Source organism: Lepisma saccharinum, chromosome 17 (genome assembly GCF_977018435.1).
Source record: "Lepisma saccharinum chromosome 17, izLepSacc3.1, whole genome shotgun sequence".
Taxonomy (NCBI): Eukaryota; Metazoa; Arthropoda; class Insecta; order Zygentoma; family Lepismatidae; genus Lepisma; species Lepisma saccharinum.
In genome coordinates, this window is record NC_139245.1 from 19,778,567 (window position 1) to 19,795,880 (window position 17,314).

The following is a 17,314-nucleotide window of genomic DNA, read 5'->3' on the forward strand; positions in this document are numbered from 1 at the left end:
TTCTTACAAGGAATTGCACTCAGCACATGGACAAATCAGGGTGAAACGCACCTGAAAGTTGATGGAGGGTTGGTTGGTTACCAGGTGGAATAACATATACCTTGTAATATAAAATACAATATAGCTGTCCATACCAGCCAATACCATAGGTGGATAGGCCATTCGATGAATATGAAATCGGTCCACAACAAGTAAGCCCTATGGACACCATAAAAAATGATGTCCTAAATAAAATTAGGTCCCTTACTCCCTAGGCAAGGAATGAATGGATAGTCCCAGTCCTCCCTTCATTGAGACTAGGATTTGAGGAGTTGAAGTCATCAAGTTAATAGTGCACAGCAATGGAAAGTATAGTTTATTTGAATGATGTACAGTGAATTTTAAAAGCCTGATGGAAATGAAACAGGTCAAAATGTTACAAGAGATTATTTCATCCTTAGAATTCACAAAGATGTTATGAACGTTCAACTGGGAGAAGACAAGCATTGAAAGTTTAAAAATTAACTCTGTTCCAGTGAAAGGTTCAAGGACTGTGCTCATCATGGAAATGAAAGGGGGGAAAAGATCATGGATCTAGACCCTGGTTTTGGCTGCTGCGAAGACCTTGGAGAGGAAAGAGAATATTTGGTGTCAAATGTGGAGTCTCCAGTAGAGAACTCTAGGTGCAGAATTGCGCTGGTGCGACATATGGGATAAGCAAAGCGAGAGTGGGACGAAAGTAGCTGGTTCCCACGCATTGTGTGGCAATGTCAACCGGGCTGATTGCCTAGTACGAGCATCTGACCGACCTTTCTCTGGAGCACTTTCGAGTCCCATTCGATACAGAACTGATGATCGTATGAATTGAAAGTTCATCACAGGCCACATAAATGGAGTACCATATCTGTATGTCTGACTGCTCTTACACCTCTGACATGGCAACAGCGTGAACTTCTGCCACCTGCCAAATTTAATGGCCGTGGTTTTAATACAGTATGTACGTAATGTAGAGGCATGCATATTTCGTTTTTGACGAAAAAACGAAATTTGAAAAAACACATTGTAGTGTTAATTTTTCATGTTTTTGAAAGGCGTGAGATGCATTTTGTGACCATATTTTGTCACGAAATAATGCGAAATGAACTGCAAAAAGCGAAATTAACTCTTAAACACGAAATTCAGTGTTTATTCACCGACGCGACACCTTCTGAAGTCTGAATTATCCTGAGAGTTATGCAATTTCCGGAAAATTGATTAATTCTGCTGTTAATATTGGAGAAGCAAAATTGGACCCCTTTACACAGAAATAAACTTAATACTCTTATGGCTACATAAATGTGCTATTAGAAGTGAAATGTTAATTCTGTGGAATAAGTGTAGTTTTTAAATCAAATTTAGGATTATATTCACAATTTTAAAACCAATATGTCTCTTTATATACCGCTTTTCATCCATTTTTTCACCGCTATAACACCGATATTTTATTTTATTTACCGCTTTTGAACCCGAAATTGACTCAGTTTTTGTACCGAAATTTTGCTTATTATTTACCAAAAATATGTGCCTCTAACGTAATGTTGTAAAACTGAACTTACCTTCATGATAAAAAGTGAAGCACATATTCATGAGAGACTTCGCTGGTGAAAAGTCATCAGCCTCCGCACACTCAAAGAGGACGATGGCAAAATACTGTATTAGGCTGTAGAATGTGGATTCATCCACTTTCTTACTGTGCACTCGTTGAGCATTCACAAACCGAGCAAACCATAGCCTTCCAGCTTCATGCTATAACAAGGAAAAAATACATGTATTTTAATGCACATATAATGTACTTTCATGCTGTGTAGAACAAAAATAATTGAAAATACAATGACATGTAGTACTCAAAAATGAAAAATATATACATATTAAGTGGAAAGTAAAATTTGCTGTGGAGACATATAGTGGATCCCACTTGAAACTCTAGGTCCAGTCCTCATTGATCTATCTATGCATAAAGTGGATTGAAAAGTAAAATTTTCTAAATGTGCACATTGCTCCCAAATATGAATATACCAAGAATAATTTGAAATCTAATTACAGTCTGGAACTCGCCACTTAATGGTTGCGAGTGTTTCTAAGAGTACAAGTTTTCATTTCCAAAAGCACACAGGATGTGAACGGTTTTAATTGTAATATTCATTCTTAACTTTGTCAGAAAGTTCCAGAACTTATGTTGAAAAAATATCTTCATCTCACCAACTAATGGTCCTGTCAAAGTATCTACACAGCTTCCAGCATTTCTGGATGCCATGAAAGCCACTTCTGGGATGCTTCTCTCTCAGAACCTCTGTCACAGCCTTTTGGATTACTGGAATATCTTCCCTTTCAACAGTATTTTCACACGTAAAAACAGATGATGTGGAAGAGCAGGGATATAATGTTTGACCAGATTTTCCTGTACCAATACAGCAGTATGGGGTTATCTACTATCATACAAGAAGAACCACAGACCAGAAGTCCACAAGTCACATTAGCGGTACCGAACTGCTTCAGGTAAATGTCTTGGAATGGCCTTCTTGAAGTAATTTCCTTTTACATTCCACATTTTCAGCAGTACGTGCTCTTGAAGGTTAGCCTGGTAGTGGATTGCCTATCATTGAAACCCTGCCCTCCCGAAATCCCTTGTGCCATTCAAACACACAGCCTCTTGATTAAGCCTGCTCACAACAGGTTTGCTTGCCATGTCTTCACAGGTTTTTTTTCCCTAGCTTAACACAAAACTTAACATTAACTTTCTGCTTCGACTCCACGTCCATCACGTCCCAGTTTGACAATTAAATCATAGAACTTTTCAGACAATGGTTATAATTACTATCAACACCAAAGATCTACATCTGAACTTTCATAATATCCAACCAAACAACACTCAATGCAGAAATTTCAGTGAAAAATGTGTGTGCCAAATCATAAGGTAACACCCAATGAAACTTAAAAAAATTGTTCCAGAAATTGGTTGGCACCAAATAAGTTCAGAGCTCCAGACTGCAAGTACTAGAGTGCTGAAGGGAGAGTATTTTACTTGAGCAACAAATACTTCGCACAGACGATGCTAGATAGCATACGGAATTGAGAGCTGCTTCGCTCAAACAGGGAAAACAAGTGGTGTACACTCAAAGCCCAGAAGTACACATATAACCATCATTGTCTGTTAGTAGGCCCTCAAATGTGGATCGTCACGGGAAAATTAAACTTAAGTGAACGTAGTCATCATCACCATGTTAAAATGTAGTTTGGTCTATTTTACCAATGCACAATGATATATGAAAATGAAATAGATGATTGTGAGCTGAAACTACCAAGGCAGATATTTTACATACGAGGAGGTACCCAAAAAAAAACTGAATCATAATGTTGCACGGATTACCGATGTAGTTACAGCTTGTGCCGCTAGGTGTCATTAGTATGGGATATCTTGCATCAATCAGCAAGTTGGCATCTGTGCTGAGCGGTTCGTTCGTAGCGTTGCATTGTTTATAGTGTTGCGGCAAGAATCTGGCGATTTTTGAGTGATTGTTGAGATGGACCACAAGGAGCAAAGGACCTTTGTTTAATTTTGTTTCTTGTTGGGAAAAACGACTGCTGAGACAGTTGTTATGCTTCGCCAAGCTTTTAATGAAGCTGCTTTTGGGAGAGACACAAGTCTACGAGTGGTTTTGCCGGTTCAAAGATGGTGACATGTCAACTGAAGACTTGCCAAGGCCTGGCCGTCCTTCGACAGGCAGAAATGAAGAAAACATTGGAAAAGCTTGATATGCCATTAATGAAGATCGTCGAAAGACCATCAAGCAAATTTCTGAAGTGGAGTTATCCTGGAGTACCTGCCAGCGCATTTTAACTGACGATTTGACGATGAGACGGGTGTCTGCTAAATTTGTGCCTCGCTTGCTGTCAGAGGAGCAGAGAAAGAATCGAGTGAATGTTTGTCACGACTTGAAGGCTGAACTGCACAAGGACCCAAATTTTCTCAAACGAATTGTGACTGGGGATGAGTCATGGTGCTATGGGTATGATCCTGAATCAAAACAAGCATCCAGCCAGTGGAAGACTCCAAATTCACCATGTCCCAAGAAAGCACGTCAAGTTCGATCCAATGTGAAAACAATGTTGATTTGTTTCTTTGATGTGAATGGGATTGTCCACAGGGAATTTGTTCCTCAAGGACAAACAGTGAACCAGCAATTTTACCTGAATGTCTTGAGAAGATTGAGTGAAAGTGTACGACGGAAGCGTGCAGAACTGTGGAGAAGTGGAATGTGGTTACTGCACCATGACAATGCCTCAGCCCACACGGCCATGTCAGTGCGACAGTTCTTGGCAAAGAACAACATGATGCTTGTGCCCCATCCCCCGTACTCACCCGATTTAGCACCCTGTGACTTTTTTTTGTTCCCGCGGATGAAGAGGAATGTGAAGGGAAGCGATTCCATGACGTCAATGAGGTCAAAGATATTACGGACAAAACCTTGAAGAGTATTGCACCAGAGGAGTTTAGAAACTATATTCAACAGTGGAAAAAACGTTGGGACAATTGCATTAAAGCACATGGGCAATACTTTGAAGGTGGCTAGAGTAGACATGCTTACCTGAATGTACCTACAACATGTACATGTACAGTCAAAATAAAACAAGGTTACAAAATTCCATTTTTTTGTGGGTACCTCCTCGTATATGTGTCTACAATTATTGTCATATTAAAATGATACTCCATTGTACATGCCAAACTGTAGCATGCCCCAGGGTGGGAGACTTCAACGAATGCAAGCAAGCGAAAAGTAGTCCCATGCAAAACTCTAGTAGGGGACATGTAAAATCAGAAAAGATTTTTTAATGCTTTGCTTTCTTGGGACCATGAAGACTGATTACAGGAAAATGTAATATCCAGGAACATAAAATCAGTGTTCAACTTTACCTTTTTAATTCTTCTTGGTGCCTGACAAAAAAAATTAAAACTTTTTGAAAGGTCTAAGTCTACAAATGACATGGAAAGAAAAAACTTGCGACAAAATCCAAATGAATTTCAGTTACTTTGAATAATTTCAAATATCCTCATTTTAATTGCAACACTACATCTGGTTAATTCGGATTTTAAAGGGAAGTCCTTTTCTATTTTTCAACGCTGATCATGAAATAAAGAACAAGTGTTGATAATTATCTTCCACTAACAAGATTACATGGTTTCACTTCCATTTTTCCCCCTTTTTCAGAACATTTTCCTTTCTGGTCCCTTCATTGACTAGTCTTTCACAAAACCTTCAACAATTGTCTATTTGGTGCAGTTTAGATTGATTGATTTGCTTTATTTTACTTCACTTCTTGTGCCACTTTTGGCTAATTTGTGAAGAAGGGGATCAGTGATGCCATGATGAAATTGATGAATAGACACTCACAAACATACATACCCAGGCCAGAATTCGAACCTGGGACCCCTAGCGTCATAGGGCGATGTGGTAAGCACTCTGCCACGGGGGCCAGCGGAGCAGTTTAGAGGAAAGAAAGAACAAGCTCCTTTTACCTTACCTTCCCTCCGTAAGTATTGGGAGTATGTTGCAGCGATTGTTGAAACAATGCAATCTGGGCTTACGCAGCAAGACGCATTGTTTAAGCAGCATTCCTGTACTTATCTGCTATATTTAGACTTTTATTATAAGTTTTTTTAGAATAGTTTTAACTTAACTGTGTGACAGTGGCGACAGCATTGAATGTCAGTGAAATGGTGAAGCCAGATACAAGTAGCAGCAAGCTATGGAATGTGATAAGCTGTTGCAAGGAAGATTTCATAGAAACGAATGGTAAGATTATTCACTGTACTTTACCTTAAAAAAAAAGGAAATGAAAAAGGACAGTTTATTTTTGCAATCCACTAAAAATATTATTTTAAAGGAAAGCACAATATATACCATTCACATATAAAAAGGGATACATTGATGCGAAATTTAATGTACCCCTTTTTATATATGAATGGTGGTACATATATATTGTGCTTAATTTAAAATAGTATTTTTAGTAAAGTGCAAAACACTATAGTTCTTTTTTTGGCAATAATTTCCCCTCTTTAGAGCAAAATTTTTCCCTGTAAAATCCAGTCTCTAGTTATTATCTAAAAAAAAAAAGAAGACGACACAAACATCCACATGCCTTGACTAGGCCTCGGATCCATTAACCAACATGGCCGAGACTAATGAGTCAAACACTCAATATGCTCAGTCATACAGGATGACTAAGCTAGTTCTGTGTCATCCTTAACATTCAAACTATTCCACATTATATTTTTAAATGGACTCTGACTTCAAGATTATATACAATAAAAAAGTTACCTGTGCCAACTGACCAAATTTGGACTTCTGATCCAAAGGAATTGAAGAACTGTTCTTGAACAAATCTGCTACAAATTTCCTCATAAATTCAACTGCTTCGGCTGTTATGTCATCAGACTGACTGTCTAAACTGATGCTAGATGCCCAAGATTGTACAGATGCATCAGAACCTGAAAGGAATGGAAGATTGTATAAAAAAAATATTCAGTTGGCAAAACTGATGAATTAATATGACCACGGGTTCAAAATTATTTTCCATTTTGTCACGCGCTAACTAACAGAACTGAGCAACGCAACAACGCAGAATCGCTCGCCGTGACACGTGTCACGCGAATTAAACATTACATTAGTTATAATACGGTCAGGATAAGTGCCTACAGTCGGAGTTACCAAGAATAAACCTAGGAGGATTTGTTTTCTTGCACCTGAAATGATGTGACATAATACTACGGTGGTTCTGAATATACACATATATTAAAGCACAGATACCCAAACAGTACATCTTGCCCTCATTCTCTCTCATTCATACACACATTCCATGGCATATTGCGACAATATGACAATTACAAAGGTTCGATTAATTAATACTTTGACTATACTCATGCTATTTCTTGGCTGCATTGCCGTTTACAATTTACCGTTTATGGTTTTTAAGTATAAAGTGAATAATTGTTCCTTGTGCGAACCCCTTTTATCTTTTCTGAAGGTATAAATATATTCAATGAACTATTGTTTGCTGTTAACATAAACTCTGATCTGTAACATTGATTACTCCACCGGAATACCGATGTCTAGGGATGCCATAGCACTGATTTAAGTTATGCAATGATTTGATTTACGCAGATTCGCGGTAGATTGGCGTCATCTCTCTCACACACGCACATGGTTAGATCTTACCTTCGCTGCATTCCCTCTGACCTGGGTTGGGTGAAAGTGGTCCTACAGTTCTGGAAGACGTCCGCACTCCAGTGTTGCACTTCACGGTTATCCTGGTTGGCGAAAGTGGATCAGTCGGCAGCTCCATCTGGCATCATCGGATCCTGGCTTCACTCGTTCACTTCGCAGGGACGTCCAGGATGGTACACGTACACTGTCGACTCCATACGACAACTTTCGCAATAATAGGTCAGTTCTTCGCGGTCACTCGTAAGTACAGATACGTGGCTTGGGCGATGCGACGAACATACGCTATGAGCCATTCGAGGTTTTACATGGATATCAAATGTTATTAACTTTTACTACTTAGGACGTTGTTTCGGACGATTGACACAGGTGGACGTGTCTGGTGTTATTCTCACATAACCACACGTATGTGCACGGATGCGTTGACGGCGAGGGGGAAAACGACCCCCTGGTTCTACTCTGCTCTACTCCATGGCTCTGAAACACTCACTCGACGAAAAACAAGTCCAGACCATGGGTATGATTGCAACTCGCAGCTAGGTCGCGCGTAGCTCACACTCCGGTGGCGATTCTAGGCAAACTGTGTCTCGCTATTCCAAATCATCCCTTTTATTCCAGATTTGAACGAGGTGACGCTCTAGTCTCTGTGATCAGGTGCTTGTTTATTGTTTCTGGTGCTTTGACCGTTGTCCTCCTATCCTGGTCAATGATCACTCCGGTCCTTAACCTCTGGTAGCAGCCCCTTGTGTAGAGATTAGGTTAAATCCTCGGCTATTGTATTTGACACGTTCAGAGAGGCCAACTCAGTAGGGTAGCGTCTCCCATTGAATTCAGCGATAGATCTTTAATAATTCATAACTCCCGTACTTCTGTTCTGATAAGGCTCAAATCTTGGAATCTGTACTTTCAAGATGTGGTCTTTCGCTGGTTAAAATCTCATCCAATTCGGTCCATTGGTTTAGAAGTTGCTCTTTTCCTGCTATTCCCCATAAGAATGCATGTAAATCCAAATTCGGGCGAAAAACGGTGGTTGAGCAAGTTAGTGTTGGCTAAGACAGTCGCTATACCGCGTTTGTTACAACCTGTCGCCTTTCCCGCGCTAGGGAGCGCTCGACAGTTTCGGTGCCAATGAGAAACTAGGAAAAAATCATCTGCTGGGCAGCGAGGAACGAATGGAAGCCAGAAGAGAGGCGCTTACGTAGACGCTGTTGCGACGTTGCGTATTTTAATTGGCTGCCTGGCTTTGACTTTCCCCAGCACCGAGAAAAGCCAGGGAGCAACTAGCACGGGAACCGGGACAGGTTGTAACAAACGCGGTATAGACACCTTTATTCGCAACGGATTTTAATATTACCAATTGCAATTAATTCCTAATAACGGGTAATTAGATTAATTACCTGTTACTCAATATTTGACCGTTATAATTTAATGTTAAGTATTAACTTACAAGAACATTTTTACAGGTTTGATCTGGTATATAGTATATTTTCCCTCGTATATAAGGTTTAGCATAGTGTGGGAGCAAAATTGGCAAAAAGTGGAGGGGCAACTGTCCCCCCTCACCCCCTCCCCCACCTAATCGCCACCACTTATGACATGTATTTACATATAATCAGGTGAGCATTTCTTTATAAAAATAAACTATGTATTTAATCTTTCAATGCTGGCTCACTTGGGACCAGTACCTGCAAGCCTCATATGAGAGCTGAACCCAAGGTGTGTGACTTAAGTTTTTCAAAATTCCTTCAGAATAGCTATTCATACTTCACATCTATTTTCTTTTCTCCATTATATACATATGGAGGGCTTCAATGTCGTTGCAATATAAATATTGATCTCTCGTAGATTTCTTGAAAGCAGTTTCTTTTTAAAGAAATTGGCTTGAATTTAAAAGCAAAGTTTTTTCTAATATGATGATACCTAGGTATATACAAAAAAAAGATCATCAAATGAGAACTGTTTGTCACAGAATAGCAAAGACTTTCATGGTAACTAAAATTTAGACACCCCATCTGCATACAAATGAAATATTTGAATTAAAGATTTGAATAAAATTACATTCCTTTTCTTGTTTTTCAACTACGATTGTTGGAAGAGAGGATGGAAACACTTCCTTGCAGGAAAAAACTGCAAGACTATACGATAAGTACCCTAGTTGCCTTTCAAAGATGTGTTCCTTTTGGTATATTACTGCACATTTGAAAAGTGGGTGCCTGAAAACTTCCATCCAGAGAGCATTAACGCACGAAAGTTCCATTCACTACAGGTTAAATATCAGATTTCTGGCATAAATTAACAGACTAATTATGTCATTGACACATGTAATGCCCTAACAGATGACTGAATATTAAATTTAGCTCCATGGTTTGAGGGTTTAAGAAGGGCCCAGGACTAAGTCCTGGTTCACTTTGCATTTTTCCTAGGCCTCTGTGATAAGACAGAAGCAGTAGCGAGCACTCCACATACCAAGGGTTAGTGCCTGCTATCCCTGTCTAGGTTGCAAGGTAAGCTGGTATGGAATATTTTTGTCAACATTTTCATTGAGTGACACATGGCCAGGACATTTGAGTCTTATCAACACAGTTTTCCAGCTTTTGAGACCAGAGCCCACAATTTCTTCTTTTCAAGTAGCCCTGCAATTGTCCTCATGATGCTGGGTCAACACCAAAATTTTGAGATCTCACCAGGATTTGAACCCAAATGCAAAGACAAGAGCACCAACCACTTGGCTATGTGGAAGCCTTATTTGGAAGTTCATAAAAAATAGGCTACACAAGCCTCGCTCTACATTAACAAAACCATAACACAAAATATCTGAATTATGATTTTTTTTAAAAAAACATCAGTTTGATTGATTATCAAGAATTTCACTGACGTTATTATGAACTGATAAACACCTTCTAGTGCAATTAATCATTCATGTTCATTTTTTTAAGTATAAACCTGAAAACACATATAACAGCCACAATAAAAACTACCATTATGTGTTACACATTTTTCATTACATGATTTTGCTGAATTATGAGATACATTGTGAAAAAAGAGAAAGTAGGAATATAACAAAGAATCATATCATTTATACAAAGTGCAGCAAAAGTACCCTTTCACTAGACTACACTAGTACACTGTTATACTGTACAGATGATTACTGTTTGACATGTCTAATTGCCATCATTGTTTCTTACTTGGAAACAGCAAAAGAACAAGTGTCAGTCTATCTTCGCTGCACCCTGCATGCTAATATTAGACTGCACATGCGTATCTAATTGTAAATCAACTGTCATTAAAATCCATGGTTAACAACCATAAACTTGCTGACCAAAGCAGTTTATTAAGATTTAAAAATACTTTACATGTAACGTTTCTACACTCTATCACGGTCTTCCTCAGACGAGATACAACTTTATGGTTTTTAATATGGAAACAAGGATTAATTATATTACCATGTTCAACAATTATAGCACATTCAAATGTACACATCAATACGTAACATCTGTCAAGCCGCTCGAGTCTATTACCTGATCTCACCCAGAATCTCTTGGCATCATGATCAGAGGAATCTATACTTGTACTTGGTCCATATCCGTCACCTTCACTGGCTGACCCGCTGCTAAGAGCCTCTGGAAACATCAATAAAAAATTTAAAATACTACACTTCCACAATTACACAAGAAATTCAATATTTAAAAATTGAATAACATGACTAATGATGCTGATTAATGTGACTGTCTTGCTAGCAAAAGTTATCATCTGCACTGGCGGTGCTTTGCTTTTCTTAAATATCAGCCATTGAAATGGAGTACACTATATTACTTGTGGGATAACAGATTCGTCATGCAAAGAAACATATGGCAGGTTACTTAAAGATAACACATTACTCACTCCTTATCTGATATAAGACAGTATGTTCGTAATTGAGCAATAGAGATATTAAGAAGATAATTTACATGGTATCTGACACCAGTACAGATAATCAACTTAATAATACACAACCATCACTCTCACAACCAAATGTATTTATATGGTGATACTTCTTTCACCCAATTAAAAGACAAAAAGTTGCTTCAAATTTTCAAAATTTGTAACTTTCAATATATTTGTTTGACAAGTCTAATATTACACATTTGTCATATTGGACCAAGTATCTATCAGTAAAAAAAATGGAAACAAATCCACGACTATGAAGCAACCTGCTCAGGGTGATTTCACATGGAATGGCCCATAAATGTTATTACCTGATAAAAAAAAGGTGACACAAAAACACTTGCATCACTAAAGGCTAGGTTTTCAATTCAAATTCCTTGCTAAAAGCAACCAGATGTAAGTAGTCATTAGTACAGTCATGGAGACTTCAGGGTTGTAGCGATCCCATTGAAAGTCAGTGAGGTTGTTACAACCCACACGGGTCCACAACTGTACAATAGAATAACCAGTTTGAAAGAAAAACATGCAATAGCATTTCAACTATATTTTATAAACCTTGACTGCCTTACTTAACATCTTGGAAGGACACACAGTAAATAACCTATAATTTTAAAGGAACTAACAACTAAATTCCAATGAATTTAACCAAGAGCTTTAAATTTGAAGAGTACTAAACAAGTTGATTAATATACAAATATATCCTGTACCTGTTTTGTATTTTAACTTTTCGTACGGATCAGGACCAGTTGCTCTTAATTCAATCGAGTTGAATGAAAGATTGTAAGCATTATTGCTGTTGCTGGAAATATTAGAATGTTCTTCACTAGATTTCAGATCATTTAAATCCTCAGCCCTATCTTGTTCTTCTTCAACGGTGGCTTCCGGCACATCTTCACCTGCGTTTCCCTTCCTGTGCTTCCTTAGGTTGGCGTACTCCTCGAAAGCCAGCCCAGACCCAAACTGCGGGAACCTCAGCTTCGTATTAAAAACTTCCGAAGTCTTTTCCACGCCCGCATTGCTCGTGTGCACACTATCCCTCTCGGAGTTTGAATCTGTGCTGAGGCTTAAGGCAGACTCTAGCTTAGATGAAAGGCCTGTTATGAGACCGTTGCTTCCTTCTATCACAGTCAGCAGGCTAGATTTCAGCACCCCATGAGTCCTTCCCATAAAGTGCCTCAGGTGGCCTTCGCCTCCATCTTTAGAGGTCAGGAAATCAACCATACTGACTGTCGAGTGTCTGCAATAAGTATAAAATCAGAAATGAAATTAGAAATTATTGCAAGCAGAGCATTGCTGATAATAATGCATGACAAGATGGAACAGAAGGTACAAAGACATACATCATACAACCTTTCCCTTACAATTAATTACAGCCCAGAAAGTACACAAGCCCATGTCACATACAGCTTGCCAAAGTAAGAAACCTTGTTCTTGTGTGCATGGGCATCACCAGAAATTTTTATAAGTAGGGTTAGACCAGGGCACGAAATTTCCGGTTGCCAGGTCGCCATTGGCGACCAAAAGTTTGGGGCTGGCGACTAAAATTTTGTTGTTTCAAATGTGTGTCAAACATGCCCGAACATCTCAATCGAGACGATTGAAAACCCCGTGTCCACTCAACGCCGACCCCATCTTACAAATTTATTTAATGTAGCATACTATGTAGCTTAACATGGGAAGCCATTTAAAGACTTTGTAGATCTGCTGTGTTTGGCAGGAAAATTAAGTGTGAGTGTTCTACCTAAGTATGGCAATGAAAAGCAATGAGGAGAATTTATTCATTTCATAGCTGAAACTTTGAAGTTAGATCTAGTGGTGAAAATAAAGAAAAGTACATGCATCAGCCTTCTGATGGATGAATCCACAGATAGTTCATCAGTCGAGCATGCAAATGTGTACGTATGTTCGATACGTGGATGCAAATTATGGTAACATCAAAGAGGACCTTTTAGGAGTAATAGAGCTCACAAACTCTACTTCTGCTGGTTACTTCACAGCCATAACTGATTACTTTGAGAAGGCAATAGGTTCAAATAAATACAGAAACAAGTATTACATTGTTGGCTTGGGTACTGATGGTGCAGCAAATATGGTCAGGCACAAATCAGGATTGGCTGTGCAAATGAAAGCTATTTGTAATAAAATGATAACTATTCACTGCCTTGCACATCGTTTGCAGTTAGCTGTGTTGGAGTTAAATATCGTAGAGCATTTGATTCCTTGATTAGGAATATTTTTCAGTTTTATCATGGCTCTGCTAAAGACTTCACCTCTTGAGAGAAACTGCAGAAGTTATAGGAGAAGAAATTCTAAAACTGAGTGGTATTCACACTATTTGGTGGTTAGCCAATAAAGAAAGTGCTGTAAGAGATCTCTTGAAATCATGGAAAGCTGTTGTGACCAATCTTGAACAGGTGCTCCATAGAAAAGACAATGATGGCGCTAAAGCTAAGGGTTTGCTGAAAAGTTTGAAGCAATTTAAATTTGTTAAGCTTCTGTACTTCCTTTTGGATTTTTACAGGAAATTGAACCCTTTAAGCGTGGCACTACAAAATAAGAATCTTTTGATTTCATCTCTGAAAATAAGAATTGAACACTGTATTTCAGTTTCGGCTGACCTGGAATCTAATGTTGCACCTAGCGAACAAGATTTCTTGGACCATGTATCCATTTCAGGGAAGATCAGGGATGTGCAGCTCACAAACATTCAAAATGGAGAGCAAGAGTTTCAGACTGTTAGAGGAAATGTAATTAACAATGTGAAGGTGTACATCACAGAAAGATTGCAATCTACTATATCAACAGATGTGATTGCATCTCTGCATGTTTTCGTCACCTTGGGTTGGCCTCCCAAAGAAAATATTCTTCAGTTTGGGATAGAAGAAATAAAGAAGCCCTACATGCACTTGAACCCCAGCCTCTATAATGAAAAAATGGATGTTCTGTTAGCAGAGTGGACAACAGAATACAAACTTTTGTTTTCTTCTCTGACTTTGAATCAGACACTGGAGAAGATTCACAGTGAGGAGTGTTCAGCAAGATTCCCAAATTTGTTCCAGATTTTGACATTTTCTGCTGTTCTACGAGTGAGCACAGCTTCATGTGAGAGAGGTTTCAGGTGTCACAACAGACTCAAGACTACTTACACGAACTCTCTGACGACTGAGACACTGGATGATTTGCTCCCAGTTTCCGTAAATGGACCCCCCCCCCCCCTTGTCAGTGTTTGACCCAGCTTGAGTCCGGCGACTGACTTCAAACTTGAAATTTCATGCCCTGGGTTAGACCGTTGATACAACTTGAATAGAAATAATAGCAATAATAATTATTAAATTATTATTATTATAGCCTTTGGGATAGTTCTACTAGATCCACGAGATTAGTAGTGAATATTCAACACAACTGTTTTCCATTTTTTTCCTTACAGTTCAATTTTTACACACTTCATTGCAAAAAAAAGCTCTAAAGATTAGGGTGAAATTCCAGTCTTAAAGATTATATTGTTATATACACAGCATGAGCACGTGAACACTCATGTATATGTTTTAAATTACGTAGATATTAAATGCGCGCGCGCGCACACACATGCACGCACACACACACACACACACACACACACACACACACACACACACACACACACAGATATATATATATATATATATATATATATATATATATATATATATATATATATTCGAAAAAATCCTTCTTTGATGTTCAAGTATATACACACAATTTACTCTGACACGACGTCTTTCACGTCTGATAACTTTTTTAGATAGTTGGGAACACTGACTCCCACGGTGTTCCACGGATTGTGTTGAACACAATTCCTGTGCATGTTGCATCAAACTGGCAGCTAAGGGGCTGTTGGCCACTATACCCCCAAAAATGTTCACTGCGCTGAACGAACACATGGTGGTGAGCCCTGATGCAAGCGGCAATACTTCTTGGATCATTAGAAATTCAATGTGTGTCATCGACTTCGAGGGAAGAATATCACAATCAACATCGCAGAATGGAGAAGACACTCAACCTTTGGCTGTTGATACATGGAGTTGCAGTAAGGCAGCTCAGGGTAAATCTAAGAAGAGGAAACTTTGTGAATAAAGCAGTAACTGAAGGAAAATGCATCCAAATTACACAAAGGTAGCACCTCGTGGTAATGAAGTAAACATATCTGCACAGGAAATGAGAAACAGTGTTTTACCATTGACACCAAATGAACTCTTTGAAAATGGAAAGGTGTTTGGGAACATATAGTGAAGGAAACGGTAAGATATGCAGTGTCAGAGAAGAACTTGCAAAATTTTCAATTGAGTACTAATGATGTGAGTGGGTTCATTGGCATATTGTTATTTTCGGGATATCACAAGATTCCGCCAGAACGCTTTTACTGGTCACAGGAAGAAAATTTAGGTGTTGATTTTGTGAAAGAGGCACAGGAAGAAAATTTAGGTGTTGATGTTGTGAAAGAGGCTATGTCAAGAAACACTTTTCTAAAACTAAAAAGTTTGATTCACTTTAAAGATAACAGTTTGGCTGAAGCAAACAAGAATGACCCAGGATTCAAAGTGTGACCATTGATTAATATGATGAATTCTGTTTTTCAGCAATATGGTGTGTTTGAAGAATGTTTGTCTATAGATGAGATGATTGTAAAGTACTTTGGGCATAACAGACAGAAAAAAATTATTAGAGGAAAGCCAGTAAGGTTCGGGTACAAATTTTGGACTCTCTGTGGAACAAGTGTTATTGTTTCAATTTTAATATCTACTGTGGTAAGGAAGTGACAAATACTGGAAGAGATGACATTGCCCTTGGATCAAGAGTGGTTTTACAAATGCTGGATTGTGTCTCATCTGCAGACAGCCACAGTATTTATTTTGACAACTTCTTTACAGCCGTGATTTACTTACGACTACAGATTCAACACGTGTGGTGGAATTTTATTTGTGCGATGGAAAGACAACAAATGTGTGACCATAGCCACCAACGGTGACACAATTGAACCTGTTAGTGCTCCTTCCAAGGTGGAACAGAGCCACAAGACAGAAAGTTGGTATAACACAACTGAAGGTTCTGAAATCATACAACACACACATGGGTGGAGTAGACCGTCATGATTGGCTGGTGGGAAAGTATGCAAAAAGTATCAGAGGAAAGAAATGGTACTAGTGCCTTTTACTCGACTGCTTGATATGGCTTAGTCAATGCCTGGATTTTATATAAGATAGTTCATGGAAGAGAATCTATAGACCTTTTGGAATTCAGACTAGATGTAACGGTACCTTACCTAAAGTTAGGAGAAAACACATTATGAGAAAACTGTGAATGCAAAAAATATTTGTTCATTGTAATACGTGTATGTAAGAGTTTTTCAAGTGAATACAACAATAAAATAGCAAAAAAAATTTAAAAAATGGGCGTTTATGGGTTAATGACGACGATGAACAGATGCTAGCTATTATACCCTTTAAATCAGTGGTTCCAAAAGTGTGCCGAGGCACCCTGGGGCACCATGATTGACTTACAGGTGAGCTGCGAAATGTTTCAATATTTTCACTGAATTGTTAGTCAATGCTATGAATGTTTCAAAGATGGGTTTATTTAGTACATTTTTACATATGAAATGTTTCTGAATTTGAAATACGTTCTTTATTTTAAACTTAAGGCATGCAATTTTAACCGAGCGTTGCAAGTGTTACAGAGGGCTACATTCTGGCCGCCGCTGAAAAATCTTTAAATATTCAGGGTGCTGTGAAGCAAAGAAGTTTCGGAACCCCTTCTTTAAATGGTCGAAAATCAATCTCTCTGAACCATGGCAAAATGATGCTAGGAGGAAAAATACGAAACACTAGGAAAGATGGAATATGATTAATGTCACATTGACTGACACTTCAATCATAAGCATCACAACTGAGTTTTTGTGAGATGGGGACATTCTGTATAATACCCAAATATCTTAATGCACAAAATACATTTTTGTAACAAAATATAAGTTTTGTAGCACTAGCTTCCTCGCTGTGCAAGAGGACATTTTTCTAGAAGAACGCTCGAACACTGTTGCCAAACCTACCTCTAATCAAAGTCCACATTCCACATGTTCTACTACCTCGTCTAATGCTCTGCAAGTAATGAAGGAACAA

At 38.5% G+C, this 17,314-nt stretch overlaps 1 protein-coding gene across 1 annotated transcript in view; it reads right to left on the reverse strand.

The window, feature by feature from the left end:
- Positions 1-17,314, reverse strand: part of LOC146001559 (uncharacterized protein KIAA0513) — a 33,159-nt gene that overhangs the window by 13,241 nt on the left and 2,604 nt on the right. The window contains exons 2-5 of the mRNA XM_083139032.1: positions 11,870-12,399; positions 10,757-10,858; positions 6,336-6,505; positions 1,575-1,764 (exon numbers count right to left, since the gene is read on the reverse strand). Of these exons, the coding sequence (XP_082995158.1) occupies positions 1,575-1,764; positions 6,336-6,505; positions 10,757-10,858; positions 11,870-12,383 (976 nt within the window). The 5' untranslated portion in view covers positions 12,384-12,399. The remainder of the gene's footprint in view (positions 1-1,574; positions 1,765-6,335; positions 6,506-10,756; positions 10,859-11,869; positions 12,400-17,314) is intronic.